Genomic DNA, 17,359 nt, shown 5'->3' on the forward strand with positions numbered 1-17,359 from the left:
CGAGACCGGCGGCCACTCTTCTAGCTCTCACCAGACACCAACATCGACCTGGACAACATATCACCTTCTGAACACTCACCGTGTCGTGCAGATCGCGCATGGAGCAAGGGAAACCACGATGATCACTGAACGCTAAACACAAAGGCTCCTCATGCAGCTTCATCGATAGCATTAGACGGACCGTGGGCCCAGTTGACGCCCATGCTCGCCATGACAGAGAATGCAATGTGAGACAATAATGATCGCGATCTTGGGAATGAAATTTCGGGACGTAACACCATACAAGATCTCTAAACGCTCCGACCTGTGGGGAAAATTGTCGAATCGATGCCCTTCGCAGCGGGGATTCGTGATGGCATCGCCGGCTTTGAGACGGTGGACTTGGCCGCAGAGGTACCAGAGGTCGGCGCTGCTTTCGATGTAGAAGATCTCCGTCTGGAGGTGGTGGTATTGGAAAGAAGTCGCCGTGAAGGATGAGGTGCCGTTGGACCATTTGTTGCCTGGTGGGATGATCTCTCTGCCAAGCCCCATTTGCGGGTGATGCCGCCATTTGATATCTTACACGCCTCCAGTACATTGTGCTTTCCGGTGAGGCTGATGGTAGCTCCCTTTAGGTCTGACGGAGCTGTGGGCTAGCTGCTTGGTGGTCACAGCCTTCTCCGATCTGCTTCAATATAGCAGAAGTTGTCCTGCATAACCGGTATAGGAAGCGGGTGATCAACTGGCGTGTCGACTTCGCTGGCAAGTGTTGACGGCGGTCCACGACGAGTCAAGGCAGTTGCGGTCTTGACCAAGAGAAGCCAATTCCGGTCTGGTAATGAAGGCAGAGCCGAATCTGAACCAAGGCTCAAGCATGGACTGCTGTGTTCTTCCATGAATGCTTCGAGAGCTTGGCAGCGCTGGCTCTTTTCCCACGCTCGAGGTCTTCATATAAGAACCACATCCTCGGCAAGGGTCCAATTGGCATGGAAGTAATCGCCGTGCATCACTCCAGCTGACTGGCAGTAGCACTCGCACAACAGTCTGTAAGCCTTCCTCTTCCCATTAAATTCGGGACAGCGACGGAGAACGACTGGCACGTCGCCGCCAAGTAGAATGGCCACATCATCACCAGCTGCGATCCCAGGTGTTGCGAGCCCAACGTACCCTTGCTCGGTGGTGAAGAAGTGGCGTCCCCACCGGAGTGTCGGCGGATCCAGCACTTCGCGATGCTCTGGTGGCGATGTTGACAAGACCTGACTTGATCCGGGCGTGGAAGCGGGCGTTACCTCGTTCACTAGCAGTATCGTATCGAGATTCAAAGCTGAAAGACGGAGCTGGTGCATGCCACGACTACCTTCGATCACTTCGAAATCTTCAACTCGTTCGCCGCCCGCGCGAAAGTCAGTGCGGATGCCTGCCGACCACTCATCCCTGGCAGAGCCAGTCACGAAGTTCGGAATCGTCTTGCACCATATTGGCGCGAGCTCCCACGGGAATGTCCAGTCTGGCACCCAAGATGGCAACTCGATTCTTTGATGTAGTGCCCCTGCGCTGTAAAGTATGCTCATGAGCTGGAAAGTCTTTCGGTCTTCGGTCAGATCGTGCCAAGACGCGTAAGACGACTCATCGAGGATGCTCCCGGTGTACATGTGAATGATGTCCACGAAGAGTCTGTCCACATCACGATTGTAGTCTGGAAACGTGCGAACATGGGTAAGGCCATAGAACGCATAGACCATATCGCGAGCATCAGTGGCTTTGCTGCTCTTGCCCAGTATCAGAAGCTGTGTGACGTCCGTGTGGGCACGATTCTCCTTCTGGCTCGCAATCATCTGAGTGATAATGGCGATCCTTTGCCGTGGGTTGCCAAGAAGTGAGACCTGTCGGTCGAAGCCTGGCGCTTGAGGTAGCTTTACATCCCTGATGACTTTCACGAGCGCCTCCCAGCTGATATGCTGGTTGCCGCACACGACTTCTGTATGCTTGGACAGCGCAACTTCCGGAATAACCCACACCCTCTGGAACCACGGCCGATCCAAGAGCCCCTGTATGGCTTTTTTCAGCTCAGGTGGGCTCATGATACGATTGGCGACACTCTTGGCACGCAGCTTCTTTGCGTATTGCATGAGCTCATCGCTGCGATTGGCGGCGTCGCCCAGCCAGATAAAGATCTCGCGAGCTTGATTGTAGATATGCTTCATGATATCGACCTGCTGGGCTCGTTCTTCGTGGTTGCTTTGATTAATGCAGATCTGATCGATCCAGATCAGAATATCAGTCTTAGGATCACGCAAGCTCTGCAGTGCGCTCAAAAGGTTCTTGGTCACCGGGAATTTGTAGCCATCCAGCAATATGTCGGCATCACGATGGGCAGATTCTCCAGTATCTCGGGCAACAGCCTCCCAAGCATAACTCAAGCAGCAATACGATCTTGTGGGCGCCCGCGAGCTCTCCCAGCTCAGACTGCAGCACACGGGCTGAAGGCCAGTTCCAGGCTCCAGTGTGGCCAGACGGAAAACATCACAGTCTGCTACTGTCTTGTACTCGAATGGAGCTGCCTTTTCAAAGCGATCGTCGCTTTCACGTTGCCGACGCCTTCTTCGCTCCTTGCCCAGATCGGGCGTTCCTGCAAAAGGGCGGCCGTCATCGCGTCTTCTCCAGCGATCTCGTCCCGGCTCAGGTGATGGGGCGAAGTCCCGAGCTTCGCCATAGATTGCATTGTGGTCGTAGTCGACAGAGTCCAGGCTCAGAGAGCGAAAGCCGGGCGCCAGTCGCGGATCAATGGTCGTCTCAAACAAAGGCGGCTCATCGCTATCGTATTCTAGATAGTCCGGTAGTCGTGGAGATGTGTGTACACTGCCCATACTGTTGCTCGGATTCGTCCTCGGTCGACGTGGCGCAGACGAAATCTGGGCTGGAATAGTGTCCCGTCTTAAATCGGTATAGCAAAGTCATCGTGATGCTGCCACGAGCAGCAGTACTCTATGCAGTCACTATGTCCTGAGATTGATGGTGACCACTTGGCAGTGGCATGATGCTTCCTTTCAAGACTCAAGTGGTACAACTCGGAATACACTTAGAACCTACCTTCTTGCACAGCCGCAGGCCATTGGGGCTGAAGTGTTGGTGGTGCTTATATATTGCGAGCGCACGTGGTGCGACTGTTGAGTAGCTCCTGCGAGTCTACACCGCTGAATGGTTAGAAGCACCCATCGAATGCCAACCACTGTGCTTATCGGTTGAGTTGATGTTGATGTTTGTCGCTGTGTAGGAGACGGGTTTCTTGTTGCAATCTCGGCTGATGATGTCCCGAGCATGCCACGACTTCTTTGCATCAGTACTTCCAACATGGTCATTCTGCAGGGGGTGACATGTCAATTGCTCCTGCTTCATCAAGCTGCGATGCTTGGCTGTCATATAGTGAATCGTTGTGCTTGCTCGTGCATGAGCTACATGTACTCTGGTGATCTGGCAAGTCTGATGCTATTTCGCAGACCTCGCGTTGCCCCAGCACGCGATGAAGAGAACAACACCCCCACGTGCACCACCACAATGGACCCTGCCCCGCAGCAGACAAATGTTTCAGGAAGGTGCCTGGCACGGTGATAGCATTGATAGCTCCGACGATGAGAAATAGCTTCAAGCACACGAAACCAACTGCCACTCAGCCATCTGCCTCTTCTCTGCAACGTTGAAACACTTCCCTCCACTCAACTTTACCAAACAACACCCATTGACCATCAGATACACCGCCAATATGCCTGTCGAGAGCAAGTTTGATCCCAAGGACATGGTATGGCGACACTGGAGCTGCCCGTGTGGCCTTGCTTCATACTGACCTCTTCATAGCAGTTCCGCCACCTCGGACCTTCTGGTCTAAAGGTCTCGGTGCTGTCTCTTGGAGGATGGCTGACATACGGCGGTACCCAGAAGGGCAGCATCGTCAAGGACTGTATGCAGGAAGCATGGGTATGGTCGACCTTCAAACCAAACAAAGACTGCTACTGACATGTGCTCTTCAGAACCACGGAATCAACTTCTTCGACACGGCTGAGGTCTACTCCAACGGCGACTGCGAGATTGAGATGGGACAGGCTCTCAAGGAGCTTGCGTGGCCAAGAGATGAATACGTCTTGAGTACAAAGGTGTTCTTCGGTATCGATGTGCAGTCCACGATGCGTTCTTCAAATAGCGCTGATACCCACTGTAGGTACTGGACGCAACGAGCCAAACACCCGCGGTTTGTCTCGCAAGCACGTGGTTGAGGGTCTCAAGAGCTCTCTCCAGCGGCTGCAACAGCCGTACGTCGATATCGTGCTCGCACACAGACCCGATGTTGGTACTCCAATGAAGGAGATCGTTGAGGGATTCACTCAGGTGATCCGCAACCTCAACCTCGCATACTACTGGGGTACCTCTGAGTGGTCTGCCGTTCAGATCCAGGAAGCGACCCAGATCGCCGAGCGTTACAACCTCATTGCTCCAATTGCCGAGCAGCCACAGTACAACGCCTTCCACCGCGAGCGCTTCGAGGTCGAGTACGCACCACTATACAACCAATACGAATACGGCACCACCATCTGGTCTCCTCTCGCTGGAGGACTCCTTACCGGCAAGTACAACGAGGGCATCCCAGAAGACTCCCGCTACGCAACGAACAAGAGCTTCTTCGAGGGTACCATCAAGGCACTCCAAAGCGATGAGGGCAAGGCCAAGATCGCAAAGGTACGCAAGCTCACAGAGGTCGCTGAAAAGCTTGGTGGCAGCGTTGGGCAGCTTTCGCTTGCGTGGTGCGTGAAGAACCCGAATGTCAGCACTGTCATTCTTGGAGCAACAAAGATCGAGCAAATTCGGGACAATTGCAAGGCGATGGAGTTGGTTCCTAAGCTCACCCCAGAAGTGATGGAGGAGATTGAGAAGATCCTTGACAACAAGCCAAACGCACCCAATGCATTCGGCCGTGAGCGCGTGAGGTGAGCTCGTTCCTGTCCCTGATCTGCACAGTGTGGCAGCCTCAATCAGAACGGTACCAAGCCTCAGACCATAGCTTATGGCTGGTGATAGAACGCCGAAAACGAGAAAGGCCAAAAGCAAGCTTTAGACATGAACCGAAATGATGAAACATGCCAAACATCAAATACTTCCTTCACCCAAAACCACCTCCTACTTCCCCTCCCCCTCCACTCTCCTCTTCAAATCATCATTAAACTTCTCAAACCCCTTCTTCGTACTTCCATGAAACCCCAACGGCAACATCATCATCAATCCCAACAATCTATAAAAATTCTCCTCGTGCACAAACGTCGTACCTCCCGCCGTAATCTCACTCCCCTTGAACGTGAACCCGTGATCTCCCATAAACAACCCCAATGCACTGCCTCGCCATTCGAACTTGGAGCCGGAGTTGACGAGGAGAGTGGGCTCGATTGTCATGCCTTCGAGCACGACTTCGAGGGTGTCGCCGACTTTTACTTCCGTGCCGGATTTGTGCGAGGAGACGGCTTTGATCATGCCGGTCGTCCAGGTGGGCCATGAGGCGAAGTCGTTGAACTGGGAGGGGAACGGGGGGTTAGTGAATAGAAGAGATGGGGAGGGAGGGGAAGGGCGTACGACTTCTCTCACCCGGGAGGGAGGTGCGGCGATTTCGATTGAGGTTGTTATTAGGACCATGGTGACGGGAGTTTGAGTTGTGACGAAGATAGAGAGAGTTCTGGATATGCTTGGGAGCTTGTTTGTTTACTATCTCTGTGAGGTTTGTGAAGAGACAGAGGGCCTAGGACTTTGTAGCTAAAAACCCCGCATTGGTGGAGGATCTCGAGCTTAGTCTAGCAATGCACAATTCATCAGCAATCTAGGCATGTTGGTGGCTGTATATGCATAGATAAGAAAGCAGAGTAGCGCCCAACGACTCGTGCATGTGGTTAGCTTGGCAAGAATGTGGTTAGCACGTGTAGGTCCAGCAACGGAAGCAGAGACATCTGAACTACCGCCACCACGCCTTCATAGCTTTCCCGGGCTTGCTCGGTTGTCAACCACTCTCTGCAGTGCATCGCCGGCATCCACTTACTGTGGTTCTTGGCACATATGAACGGCACGTGGCCTCGAACACAGGTCCTCGGTCGCTGTTGGTATTGAACCACTTATATGTCGTCGATGTGGATGCAAACCGGTGCTCAGCCCGTGCAGTGGGTACTGACGTTCTGCCTCGTGGAGTCATGCGAACGATCAGGAGATGTCTACCAGGAGGCACGATCGATATAGCAGAAGTCGTCATGTGGTGGGCCATGTCCGTGCCTTCTCAATCTGTGTCGGCCGTGGCTCAACCGCGAATCCGACTTCACCCTAAGTCGATGTTAGCGATCGGGCTGCAATGAATGAAAACGATGGAATTAGGTGGAATGTGTTTGTACAGTAGAGCTCATGGCTCGTTTCATTTGGTATCTCATCTCTGAAGTCTATCTTGCTTCAAGCCTGTCGCTCGATTGCAGACCAGAAGAGGCAACTTTGCCAATGCATCATGTCGTTACTCGTATCATGTCGTAGCGTTGTAAAGCAGTCATGGGCTGCTTAAAGCTTCTCCTCAATCTTCTTCACACACTCGGGGAACTCCTTCCAGTCGCGCATGATCACGTCAGCCTTGGTGACCTCAGTCAAGGTCTTGGCCATCTGATCTTCCTTCTCCTTGCCATCCTCGAGGCCGTAGACGCCGACGTAGCCAATGAGTGGGATGCCGGCGCGCATGGCGGCGGTAGCACCAGACTTAGAGTCCTCGACAGTCAGGCACTCCTCAGGCTTGACACCGAGCTGCTCGCAAGCGTAGAGGTAGATCTTTGGGTCGGGCTTGGACGATGGCTGGTCCATGGAGGTGGCTGCGGAATAGACGTGCTCGTCGGTGAAGAAGCGCATGAGGTTGGTCTTCTGGAGTGAAGCAACGACACGTGGCTTGGCGGAGGTCGAAACGACGGACATTGGGTAGCCTTGAGCCTTGGCCCACTCGAGCTGCTCAGTGACACCAGGGCACTCCTTGCACTTCTCGGACAGCTTGGTCGTGACACGGCCGAGCTCCATGTCCACGTACTCGTCGACGTCCTTGTCGGTCATGGAGAAGTTGTGCTTCTTCTGAAGGCCGATGAGCATGTTGCGGAAGTTGTTGCCGACGAAATCCTCTAGGAGTGAGTCGGTGGTGTAGCGGGCATCAATGCCGTACTTCTCCATGACCTCATTGGTGAGGTCGGCGCAGGCCTCGAAGGCCAGACGCTCCGAGAGGCAGAGGGTGTTGTCGCAGTCGAGGAGGATGTACTTGACCTGCGGACGATGTGTTAGCTGGCGGTGCTAGTGAGGTAGCTCAACGACCATGTGAGAAGACCCAATGGGTGGATCGACAATGGCGCTGAGCTTGTCGACGGTAGTCACGTACCTTGCCCATGGTGACGGTGTTGGTGTTTGTTAGGTGATGTTTGAGTGCTTGAGTGTGTTGGTGGTGTTGGAAGTAGTTGAGGTGGTGTGTGTGACTTGGTGTGGTGGTTTGGTTGTGTGTTGTTGAAGGAAGAAAGTTGGTTGAGCGGGAAATTATTTAAGTGAGTCTGACTTGATTGTGCCTGGGCCGCGCCTGCTTGTTCTTGACCTCACTTGGTGGGGCACACCGCTGTCGGCGCTAAGCAAGGATGGCGGCGGAGAGATGGACCCTCGCAACACGGACGATCGAGGGGAACAGGCAACGTGCACAGCCGCTCTCCAGTGACAGCATATCGGAAGGGAAGCCATTCATCTGGATGGAGTCCACGCTGTGCTACGTGGAAACTCTCCCCTCTTCCACGTTCTATTTCCTACCATACTAAGCAGCAAAATGCCAAGCTGCACGGACAGCGGTGTGCAACGACAGAATCTCGAACGCCTCGAACATCGAAACGGTGAAGTGAAGCACTGCTGAAACTGGCTCTCATTCACAGGCTGCATGGATGGCTACAAAGTGAGTTCGAAGCTGTGCCAGATGCAGGAACTGGGTCCATTCCTGCTTTACTCAAGCGATTTGGCAGGTCACACGACTCGAAAGCTTGGATCATGCAACATATGCCTGTTCTGGCGCGTATGCATGCGAGTCTGCATGCATTGTCTTCCGATGCTGCCAGCAGACTCGAGACGAGATGTCAGAGACCACTCCTCACCAACGACTTTCAATACTGCTTGTTGCCGGTGACGCCAGAGAACTCCTGCCTTGCTGCCTGCACCCCAAGAATGATTGGGAGCCGGAGTCATGCTGCTGTGTTTGAGAGAGACCTTTGATATCCTCCAAAATATTCGTTTCGCTTCGGATCAGATCTGGCGGACAAAGAGTATCAGGCTGCTTCTTTCGGCATTGGTTCTCGCTTCATATGCTCGAGCTCGCGTTGTACAAGTCGTGTTACGCACTGTGCCTTTGGCTTGCCGAGAGGACGACTGGATTCCGCGGCTCTCGATGCTAAGGCACTCTGACCGCTGTCCTTGATTGTCGTGGATCGAGAAGCAGCCATGATACTGTATCTGCTTGCCTCCAATCGTAGCAATCCCACCAACAGGATCTGTGATCAGATCAGCTTCGCGATCGTCTTGAACGCCTACAAGCATGGCACACCCATCCAGCGCTTCCCGTTTGTGATTCGTTCCTCATCCGTTGTACCGTCCTCTTCTCGATCATTGTTCATTGCTTTTCAGTTCTGTGGTATCCTTCTCAGTCATCTTTTTGTCGCCCTCAGAAGTCTGCCCGAGCACATCTTTCATCACACCATCAACAGCCGAGCTGGGAATCGATGGCTTCTCAGGATCTTGACCATGTTGCAGAGCATCGACGGCGGCATTGCGTATAGTTTTCTCGGCATCGCTACGTGCTGTCGAAGTGTCTTTGCTTGCCATCGCTTGTGAGTCCGACAACCCTGTGCATTTATATGAGCTCGTACCGATAACGTTGCTGCGTACACGTTGCGTACACCATATCTGAGCTGCAAACGATGGCGCAAGTATCGTGCAGCGACAGCAGTCTAGCGTGTCTAGTTGCAAGCGATGCGTTGGTCTAGATGCGTACCAGGTACACATATAAGCTTCATGGTATTGCCCCACTCCCATGAGGTCATTACTTATACCTCTCTGGTCTTACATCTCCTACGAGAAGCCATCTTCTCCTTGAGCACAGAAACCCAAGCATTGCTCACGAATATTGATCATGGCAGAACCACCCCAAAGAGCTTCCCTCCTCGGCCTCCCGCGAGAACTCCGCCTCCAAATTTACCAACACGTCTTCGACATTGACCTACACCACAAGGTCCTGCTCCAATGGCGCGACACTCACACGGCCGAGCACGGCTTCAAATCCGTCCCAGACCTGAACCACGGCGATAAACTCACGATCCCCTGGCTACAACTGATGCTCACGTGCAGAACCGCAGCGGTCGAATTGCGAGCCCTGATGCAAGAATCATCCTTCCTGGAGCAACACAATAACGGTACCTACACTCTCGACCTGGAAGCTACACGAGGCGGCATGACGCTCGGCCCAACGACGTGGCGACACATACCATGCGCGCCAAGTCAAGTGCAGTGCCTTGAAGCATACTACAACGCCAGCCGAGGGTTTCAGGCTTGGGGTGTGGGTGGACCACACGGTATTACCAGCGGGCTGTACCAGACCTTGAACCACTTCGTTCATTGCGGTCCTCGCTTCGATTCAGAGCGCATGTTGCCGAAGCCGAGCCATCTGAAAGAGCTTCGGGTGATAGTGGTGGAGCGAGAGTTCCGCGGCGAGGATGAGAATCCATCCTATGGACTTTCGGAGCGAGATACTGATCCCAGGACGACGTTGTATGCTCTTGGCAGTATTGTAGGGCAGATTGTACGAACTGGTGTCCTGAAAGGATTTGTGGATGATATTCATCTCAGTTGCGACGGCGAGGTGCTCAACTGGAGTCCGAGCATTGAGGATGGAGAGGGCATACCGGAGTATTGGAACAGGTATGGTTTTGATTGGGGTATGGCTCTGTATGAAAAGGCTTGACAATGCGCGACCGAATGTGCAGATGGTCATGAGCTATCCGCAGCTTGCGTGTGGACGGAATTGAGCATGTCCGGTCGACTTGACGCAAGACCGAGCAACGATATCATCAGGTAGTGATTTTCTGTGCGTGTGTATTAGCACGTGTTTCTTCAGCCAAGTCCGCGATGATGGTGAAGGAGGTTCGAAGGTCAGATCTAGAGTCTTTTGACTCGTGCAAAAGCTATTCCGCAGCAAAAAGAGTACAAGTCTTTCTTGGACTGGTGCCAGCTGGTTGTCTCATCATAAAGGGTGGGAGAGCAAGGGGAAAAGATCAAACGTACCTCAAGCTCCGCACCTCGTGCTTCCTTCATCACGCCAGTCATCGCGACATCAACGCCATTTGGCTGAGGCATCAGGTATGAGCCTCTTCAGCATGTCCACATGCATGACATGCCCTTTCCACTTCGCCGCCCGAATCTCCTGGTGCTCAGCCATGGTCTGATCAACCCTGCGTTGGTTGTCCCCAAACATAACAGTATAATCCGCCAGCTCTTCCCCCGGCAAGATGACACTCATCGGTGTGATCTTACAAAACCTGCCAATGTGTGCGCCTCTGCCAATCTTCGCACCAACCTCAACAACAGTGCCATCCCCAATGCTACGAGCCTCAACGACAGCACTGGCTTCGATAGTCACACCATTACCAATAACAATGGGAACACCCCCAGTGCCCTCGACTGAACGTGGCCCAGCGAAGCCGATGACGACTTCCTCGCAGATGATGCAGGTCTTGCCGATGGTGATCTTGCCACCTTCAGCTTTGATCTTTGCGTAGGGATGCAGGATGGTATTCTCGCCGATGTCAACGGAATGCGTGCCAGTCATCTGGACTTTCTCGGCCACAACGGCGAGGGAGTCGATGTTGCATGGCGGCTTGGGGATATGTTCTGTGGTCGTGCGTCGCGAAGACGCTGAGGGTCTCGAAGTCATGGCGGCAAGTCGTGCATGGCGAGATCAGAAGAGCAAGCGGAATGCATGCGATGGAAAGTGAAAGAAATGAAGCTCCAGCTGAGAATATGAAATTTGAGTGCTTTCGCTGAATCGCGCTAAAGTCGCAAGACCACGTGACTCTTGGAAAGGATATTGTACTCGTTGACCACAACGAGGGCTCAGTGCTTCGAAGTGCGATAGTGATTAGAGCCTCTACGAAACGCTCCGAGCACCCTCGGCCTAAGCAATGTCGTAGAGAGCTGTGCGTCGTGCAACGCTTCCGCTCTCACGTTTAAAGCACGTTGTTCACCGTGCTTACATTGACGCGACAACCGGCCAGGGCACGATGTTCTACGGCACGATGACTGCCACGATAGCTTCAAGCGGCGAGGAGGTCCAAGGCTCGTTTGTGGCTCGTTTCTTGGTGGACAGGAATAGTGCGAGAACCTCTTCGCTAAGGTTGCTGTCGTACCAAGTGTGGGCTGTAGGTGATGATTGATTCTGAGGTGCTCGAGATCACCCGACTGACGCCTTACAGAATCCGTCACTGTTGAACGACGCTCTGAAAAGAGCCTGAGCTTGAGCTTGAATCTCATGTGCTGCTGATGATTGTGGCTCCCTGTCATTTCGGCGTGAGCGAGATCCCTGGTCTGCTTGAGTGCAGAGAGCTAATCAGGGCCGTGGCCGAGCTCTCTTGCGATCGAGTCTCCCGACACTGGCTGCATGGCACTCACATCATTTCGTGTCATGATGTAATAGACTGGCAGCAGGACCGAGAATACCCTCATGACCACGTAGTAGTTCGAAATCGTGTTCACCAAGGCCATATCCCATCTTTATGCGCACACTTCCCGACATCCTTGTCCCTCTTCCCGCTCAATATATCCTCAATGAAACCAGCAGCTGCCACCGGCTTCAAAGCTCTCCCACCTGCCGTCCTGGCGTTCTCATCTGGACCCCTGAGTCCAGACTCTATCAAGCCGGGATGAACGAGAAAGACCTTGATCCCCTGCGGACCTAGCTCTCCGGCATGCATGATGCTCAGCATCGCCAGTGCGGCCTTGCTGGTCTTGTATCCTGGACATTTCAGGCTCGAATCCAGCTTGTTCGAGTCGGCCGTGAGGGTCAGTGATCCTAGGGCGCTACCAATGTGTAGAAGGTAAGGATTTGGCGCTTTCAACAGAAGTGGTTTGAAGTGCTCGGTCATTAGCGCAGGTCCGATGACATTCGTTCTAAAAGAGTCGGCGAGTTCGGTCTCGAGGTTGTGCTGAGGATTGTAGATTCCAGCGTTGTTGATGAGGATATCTAACTTGCCGAACTGGGCTGCAGTAGCTTTTGCTGCAGATTCGATCGATTTCGCATCGTTGACGTCGATGTGCAGAGTAGAGACGGAGATGGGGAATGTGCTGGTCTTCTCCAGATCTTGCACAGCAGCCTCGCCTTTCAAGCGGTCTCGACAGGCTAGGATGATGTGGTGGTCTGGGATAGATGCAAGAAGCTTTGCTGTAGCATAGCCGATGCCAGTGTTGGCTCCTGTAGAAGAATGAGTATCTTCTTGAGACATGAGTGAGTTGGACGACTTGCCTGTGATGAGGATGTGGATAGGCATGGTCTGGTAATGCTAAAGAGGGAATCAGTTGGCAAAAGTATCGAGCGTTATATCGTCAGCCAAAGAATATATGCCATGTATTTATGCCTGTTCGGTCGAAGAATCTCTCCGGGGGTAGTCAACTAATCCCGTGTGAGCGGGCGGCTATGGCCAAAAACGGAAGAGTGAACTGTTGAGGCGCTTCGGGTTTAATGAAGAAGCGAATTTCGCAGTGCCAACGAGGGCTTTCTCGAATCGCTGCATTGGGTAGTTAAAGGCGATCGTTTGATCAGAGTGAGATTCCTCCAAGAGATGGCAAGGTTGTCTTGAGCTGCAAGGCGTCTCGCCCACAACATGTCGAATCTTGGCATCTTCTGGCCACAAGGCGAGCTTGACAGACAGCTCACGGCGCCTGCCACCTGCGCTCCTGCGCAGGCGGGCATACAACCCTCGGGCTTTCGACTCCGCAGATGCCGTCTGAGGGGTGTCGACTTTGAAACGGCTCAACTCGCGACACACCCAACTGTCTCTCCCTCAGCCGTTGCATTGCAAGGGTAAGCTAAGGGAGATACATGCTGACAGTGTCCTTGTGCTTTACGATCGCCGGATCTGACGCAAAGTGAGGAACCTTTCGGACTGCAATGCCAATGGAGGGCAAAGACTTATTGCACTGGATCCTCAGCGAAGGTCGACTCGGGATACGGTCGGATGGACAATGCACCTTCAGGCCAATGGAGGCTTCAGGCGAGTATCGGTTATCGCCACGAAAGGAAGACATGAAGCAGTGAGTTTCTGCAGTACTAGACATGTCTCACTTACAAGTCAGCCTATAGGTAGCAATGTTGGTGGTATGAAGCGGGAAAAGAGCTCGTGCGTCAGAGTTCGTTCACGGCCGTCCAACGTGGTTCGAGACAGCACCTAAGCCCATCTTGCCTTGAAGTCCGGCGGCAGTCCTTAAATACCTAGCTTGTCTCCAGAGTGGATTCAGTCATCGCTGAATATAGCCTCGATGGTGTCCCGTATCATGTGAATTTCACTGTCCTCGTGAATCTCCCAATCAGAATAGAACTCTTCGATCAAATCACCGACACTAATGCCATTGAACCGTGAGACCAGTCCGCCAATAACAGTGCTGATGCTTCGGTCTGTGTTCCAGCACATGAACTTGATGTTGAAGCGCCCTGCTACGGGGAAAGCAGACACCAGGATGATCCAATCCCTGTCTGGGCGGATACGCCACTTCTCATTGTCCATGTCTGCCTCTTTAATAGATTCGACGTACTGGGCATTGTCGTTTTTCTGCAATGGAAATGTAACTTCCAATATCTTCATTAAAGGTGTCAGCCGTGTCGCTAGAGCAGAAAGTATCCAAGGTAATTCGGTGAGACTGGAGTAGGTGTTGACTCTCAAAGCAGTCATTGCTGGCGGCAAAGCAGGTATGTTGCATGATGGCCAGGATTCTGTGCCTGTGAGCGAGTCTGAGTCCAGTTCGAGGCCACTGATCTTGTGCAGACCGTCCAGACCGGTCAGAATCTCATGACGCTCCAGAGCGGGCCGAAGCCTGCGTCTTGTTCTGATTGATAGAATCTCGAGGCTTGCAGCGTGGTCTCGTAGCGCAGCCATCAGCTGGGCGGCGTCAATTTTAACCTCAGAACTATCCATTTTGAAAATGGACAATCGGCGGCATGCCCGAACCATTTGCGCCAGCGGAATAGTCTCAATCGCGCAGTCCCTCAGCATGAACAGCGAGACCCTGTTCTGGGGAAAAGGGGGCATAGTGGTGAGGTCCGAGGTGCTACCAAAGTCACTAAGTTCTAGCCACTCGATTCTAGGCAAGTGAAAGAGCTTTGGCACAATGCAGTCAGGTATTTCTGTCGCTTACTCCCGGATGCCAGCAAGTTGCACCTTCCTGAGATTGTTGTCCCTCTTTGAGTCATGGTCGTCCGACATGGCGATGATCTTGTCTAAGCATCGTGTTGTGTGCGGACAGCCCTTGGAAGCGCCAGATCTGTCAGCATGATTTCCAGATGATCCTGACGAGTGGTACAAGCTGAAGTATAGTGTCTGCAAAGTGGTAGCAAGGGCAGTGATCAAGATGGTCTCTGCGGTGTGGCAGCCTCTTTTGAGACCAGTCCAGACCTCGTTTCGTACATCCTGACTACCCGCGGACTCCAGCATGGTCGAGTAGGCAGTAAGTTCTCTCTCGGACGGTGGGCCCTCGGTCTCACAGACATGACCTTGAAAGGGGGCCTCCTTGATATATCGTGCCAGGTAAGGTTTTGTAGACAAAGTGCGCAAGAGTCGTCGTGCATGATTTCCATGGAGGAAATCGACCGTTCTGTACAAGAGAGGTCCAGTCGCTTTCTGGAAAGTTTTACTGACGAGTGATAATCTTCGAGTCTCTTGCAGACGAGGCCGTTCGCGCTCGAAGTAAACGCCCTTTTCAGGCAGCTCGATGTCTACGTGGCAGAGGATTCGGTCCAACAATTCCGCTGGTAGTTGTTCCAGGCTGCTAGCCATGGCGGAGGTAAGTTACACGTCGCCGATCAGACGCGTACATGTAGATGATGAATGTGATGATGCTGATGATGTTGATGCAACATTCGCGACGCGTACAGATCCTGAAACATTGCCAGTGGTGCCATCAAGTTAGCGTGTTATTGGAGTAGATATGGTGAATTTGGAAGTCGCTGATGAGCCATTGTGCATACATGTATTGCTGCATAAAAACAGCACAATCCTTGTCGTCACAAACTGGATTCGCGTACCAAGGGTCTTTGGCGTTTCCCACCTCAACAACTGCAGGTGCATACTTGTCTTCAGCTCAACTGAACGAGCTCCTCTTAACTCCACCATGTTCGGCTATGCAGTCATCAGCTTCTCCGCCAGGGCATCTAGAGGAAGCATCGTACGGCCATTGAGACGCCCTTGAGATCTCCAGGAGTGAGGTGGCAGTATCGCTTCCAACATTCCACAGAGGACCACGGTACCGGAGAAGCTTACGCCTCCTCATCGCTCTTCCCTTGGCATCCCTTCAAGCATTGAAGACCACAACCGATACCACTGCCACGATGGCATCCGCGACGACGACCTCGATCGAGCTGCCCAATGGCAACGGTCATGGCCCTGTCCAGACCACGGCGAATGGCACGCCAGCACTTCCCAATCGCCTCCCAGCCAAGGCGAAATACCAGAAAGATGTACGATCTTCAAAGAAGTACAAGCACACATTCGCAGTACACTCCAACGGCCGGGCATCTCTGTATAGTGGAGATGCCACCACCGCACCCTCATTCCTTGGCTTTAGGAATCTCATGGGATTGGTGATTGTCATCTCCAATGTTCGTCTGATGATGGACAACTTCAAGAAGTATGGGATACTAGTCACACTATCTGGTTCGAAAGTCGCGGAGACGGACTGGCACTGGTTCTGGATACTGTATGCATTGGAGCCATGCCACTTGTTCATTGCATACTCGATCGAGCTGGCTGCATCCAAATATGCCATTGCCTCTGTTGCAAGAAAGAAGAGACAGGAGAATGGTAGTGTACACAATAGACAAGACGGTGAGATGAAATCTGCCGAAAGAAAAAGGTCAAAGGCCTGGTTCTCGACCTGGAAAGTGATAGCTTGGTGTCACGCGGTGAACGCGACGTTCATGCTGGCTTTCGCAACACACGCCGTATACTACTGGATACACAACCCTGGCCTCGGGGTCATCACTGAGCTGCACGCTGTAGTGGTTTGGCTTAAAGTCTGCTCATATGCGTTCACGAATCGTGACCTGCGACACGCCTATGTTCGGCAAGATCTGGACGAGGACGAGCTACCAGCGCTGTACAAAGAGTGTCCTTACCCTCGCAACATCAGCATGAAGAATCTCTGCTACTTTTGGTGGGCGCCAACTTTGGTCTATCAACCGGTTTACCCTCGCTCTCCTAAGCGACGCTGGGACTTTATCGCCCGACGTCTCTTCGAGTTCTTCTTGCTATGTGTGATAATCTGGCTCGCGTGCGCTCAGTATGCGGTCCCTTTACTCCAAAACAGCTTGGACGACATTTCGAAACTCCACGGCTTCAACATCCTTGAGCGAGTCATGAAGCTGAGCACCATCAGTCTGGTCTGTTGGCTGGCGGGATTCTTCGCGCTCTTCCAATCATTCCTCAATGCTCTTGCAGAGATTATGCGATTCGGCGACAGGGAGTTTTATGGCGACTGGTGGAACAGTTCGGATGTTCGATCATACTGGACTAGCTGGAATAAGCCCGTCACCCACTTCATGAAGCGTCACATCTACTCTCCCATGGTCGGCCGCGGAGTCCCTCCAGTCGTAGCTCAGATACTAACGTTTACCTTTTCGGGCATTCTCCACGAAGCTCTTGTCGGCGTGCCCACACACAACATTCTTGGTGTGGCATTCTGGGGCATGCTCGGGCAGATTCCGCTGATCATCTTGACGGATTTGATGAAGAGATGGGGAGGCAATGGTCACCACGCGACTCTGGCTGGCAATCTGACGTTTTGGCTGAGTTTTTGTATATTCGGACAGCCGTTGGCGGCGCTGGCGTACTTCTTCGCGTGGCAGGCCAAGTATGGTCAGGCTGGGCAAAGGCCGGAATGGCCTGAGTTGGGGTTGAAGCTCAATGCGACCATGACATAGGGTGTCTGGTGTCTTTGGGTGGGGGGTGTCAAGACGAATATATGCTTGATATGAGTGAGTGAATAACAGAACGAAGAATATGTATTCAAGCATTTCTCTGGAATGTCGATCAATCAGGGTCAAGGTCTCCATACC

The 17,359-nt window shown here is 52.9% G+C and overlaps 12 protein-coding genes across 12 annotated transcripts; 4 read left to right on the forward strand and 8 right to left on the reverse strand.

The window, feature by feature from the left end:
• Positions 1–926: 926 nt before the first annotated feature.
• Positions 927–2,846, reverse strand: CLAFUR5_06348 (Heterokaryon incompatibility protein 6, OR allele; the record flags this gene model as incomplete). Its single annotated transcript, XM_047905496.1, has 1 exon — positions 927–2,846. One exon carries the CDS (start codon positions 2,844–2,846, stop codon positions 927–929), a length of 1,920 nt encoding a protein of 639 aa, XP_047761977.1.
• Positions 2,847–3,739: 893 nt separating this feature from the next.
• CLAFUR5_06349 (Putative voltage-gated potassium channel subunit beta) lies at positions 3,740–4,959 on the forward strand (the record flags this gene model as incomplete). Its single annotated transcript, XM_047905497.1, has 4 exons — positions 3,740–3,775; positions 3,832–3,951; positions 4,005–4,137; positions 4,193–4,959. 4 exons carry the CDS (start codon positions 3,740–3,742, stop codon positions 4,957–4,959), a joined length of 1,056 nt encoding a protein of 351 aa, XP_047761630.1.
• A 186-nt stretch (positions 4,960–5,145) lies between these two features.
• CLAFUR5_06350 (uncharacterized protein) lies at positions 5,146–5,652 on the reverse strand (the record flags this gene model as incomplete). Its single annotated transcript, XM_047905498.1, has 2 exons — positions 5,146–5,532; positions 5,593–5,652. 2 exons carry the CDS (start codon positions 5,650–5,652, stop codon positions 5,146–5,148), a joined length of 447 nt encoding a protein of 148 aa, XP_047762095.1.
• Positions 5,653–6,549: 897 nt separating this feature from the next.
• On the reverse strand, positions 6,550–7,408 carry CLAFUR5_06351 (Phosphorylated carbohydrates phosphatase; the record flags this gene model as incomplete). The annotated part of the gene is made up of 2 exons (XM_047905499.1): positions 6,550–7,287; positions 7,400–7,408. 2 exons carry the CDS (start codon positions 7,406–7,408, stop codon positions 6,550–6,552), a joined length of 747 nt encoding a protein of 248 aa, XP_047762096.1.
• Positions 7,409–8,652: 1,244 nt separating this feature from the next.
• On the reverse strand, positions 8,653–8,871 carry CLAFUR5_06352 (uncharacterized protein; the record flags this gene model as incomplete). The annotated part of the gene is made up of 1 exon (XM_047905500.1): positions 8,653–8,871. One exon carries the CDS (start codon positions 8,869–8,871, stop codon positions 8,653–8,655), a length of 219 nt encoding a protein of 72 aa, XP_047762097.1.
• Positions 8,872–9,178: 307 nt separating this feature from the next.
• On the forward strand, positions 9,179–10,006 carry CLAFUR5_06353 (uncharacterized protein; the record flags this gene model as incomplete). Its single annotated transcript, XM_047905501.1, has 1 exon — positions 9,179–10,006. The coding sequence occupies one exon, from the start codon at positions 9,179–9,181 to the stop codon at positions 10,004–10,006; it is 828 nt and encodes a 275-aa protein (XP_047762098.1).
• Positions 10,007–10,375: 369 nt separating this feature from the next.
• CLAFUR5_06354 (Dynactin subunit 6) lies at positions 10,376–10,975 on the reverse strand (the record flags this gene model as incomplete). The annotated part of the gene is made up of 1 exon (XM_047905502.1): positions 10,376–10,975. The coding sequence occupies one exon, from the start codon at positions 10,973–10,975 to the stop codon at positions 10,376–10,378; it is 600 nt and encodes a 199-aa protein (XP_047762304.1).
• An 814-nt stretch (positions 10,976–11,789) lies between these two features.
• Positions 11,790–12,584, reverse strand: CLAFUR5_06355 (Short-chain dehydrogenase/reductase eupG; the record flags this gene model as incomplete). Its single annotated transcript, XM_047905503.1, has 1 exon — positions 11,790–12,584. The coding sequence occupies one exon, from the start codon at positions 12,582–12,584 to the stop codon at positions 11,790–11,792; it is 795 nt and encodes a 264-aa protein (XP_047761801.1).
• Positions 12,585–12,917: 333 nt separating this feature from the next.
• On the forward strand, positions 12,918–13,176 carry CLAFUR5_06356 (uncharacterized protein; the record flags this gene model as incomplete). Its single annotated transcript, XM_047905504.1, has 2 exons — positions 12,918–13,117; positions 13,146–13,176. The coding sequence occupies 2 exons, from the start codon at positions 12,918–12,920 to the stop codon at positions 13,174–13,176; spliced, it is 231 nt and encodes a 76-aa protein (XP_047762093.1).
• A 371-nt stretch (positions 13,177–13,547) lies between these two features.
• On the reverse strand, positions 13,548–14,225 carry CLAFUR5_06357 (uncharacterized protein; the record flags this gene model as incomplete). The annotated part of the gene is made up of 1 exon (XM_047905505.1): positions 13,548–14,225. One exon carries the CDS (start codon positions 14,223–14,225, stop codon positions 13,548–13,550), a length of 678 nt encoding a protein of 225 aa, XP_047762094.1.
• A 216-nt stretch (positions 14,226–14,441) lies between these two features.
• On the reverse strand, positions 14,442–15,083 carry CLAFUR5_06358 (uncharacterized protein; the record flags this gene model as incomplete). Its single annotated transcript, XM_047905506.1, has 1 exon — positions 14,442–15,083. One exon carries the CDS (start codon positions 15,081–15,083, stop codon positions 14,442–14,444), a length of 642 nt encoding a protein of 213 aa, XP_047762303.1.
• A 551-nt stretch (positions 15,084–15,634) lies between these two features.
• Positions 15,635–17,224, forward strand: CLAFUR5_06359 (Diacylglycerol O-acyltransferase 1C; the record flags this gene model as incomplete). Its single annotated transcript, XM_047905507.1, has 1 exon — positions 15,635–17,224. The coding sequence occupies one exon, from the start codon at positions 15,635–15,637 to the stop codon at positions 17,222–17,224; it is 1,590 nt and encodes a 529-aa protein (XP_047762238.1).
• Between the last annotated feature and the right edge of the window lie 135 nt (positions 17,225–17,359).

The sequence above is a fragment of the Fulvia fulva genome, chromosome 5, assembly GCF_020509005.1.
Source record: "Fulvia fulva chromosome 5, complete sequence".
Classification (NCBI taxonomy): domain Eukaryota; kingdom Fungi; phylum Ascomycota; class Dothideomycetes; order Mycosphaerellales; family Mycosphaerellaceae; genus Fulvia; species Fulvia fulva.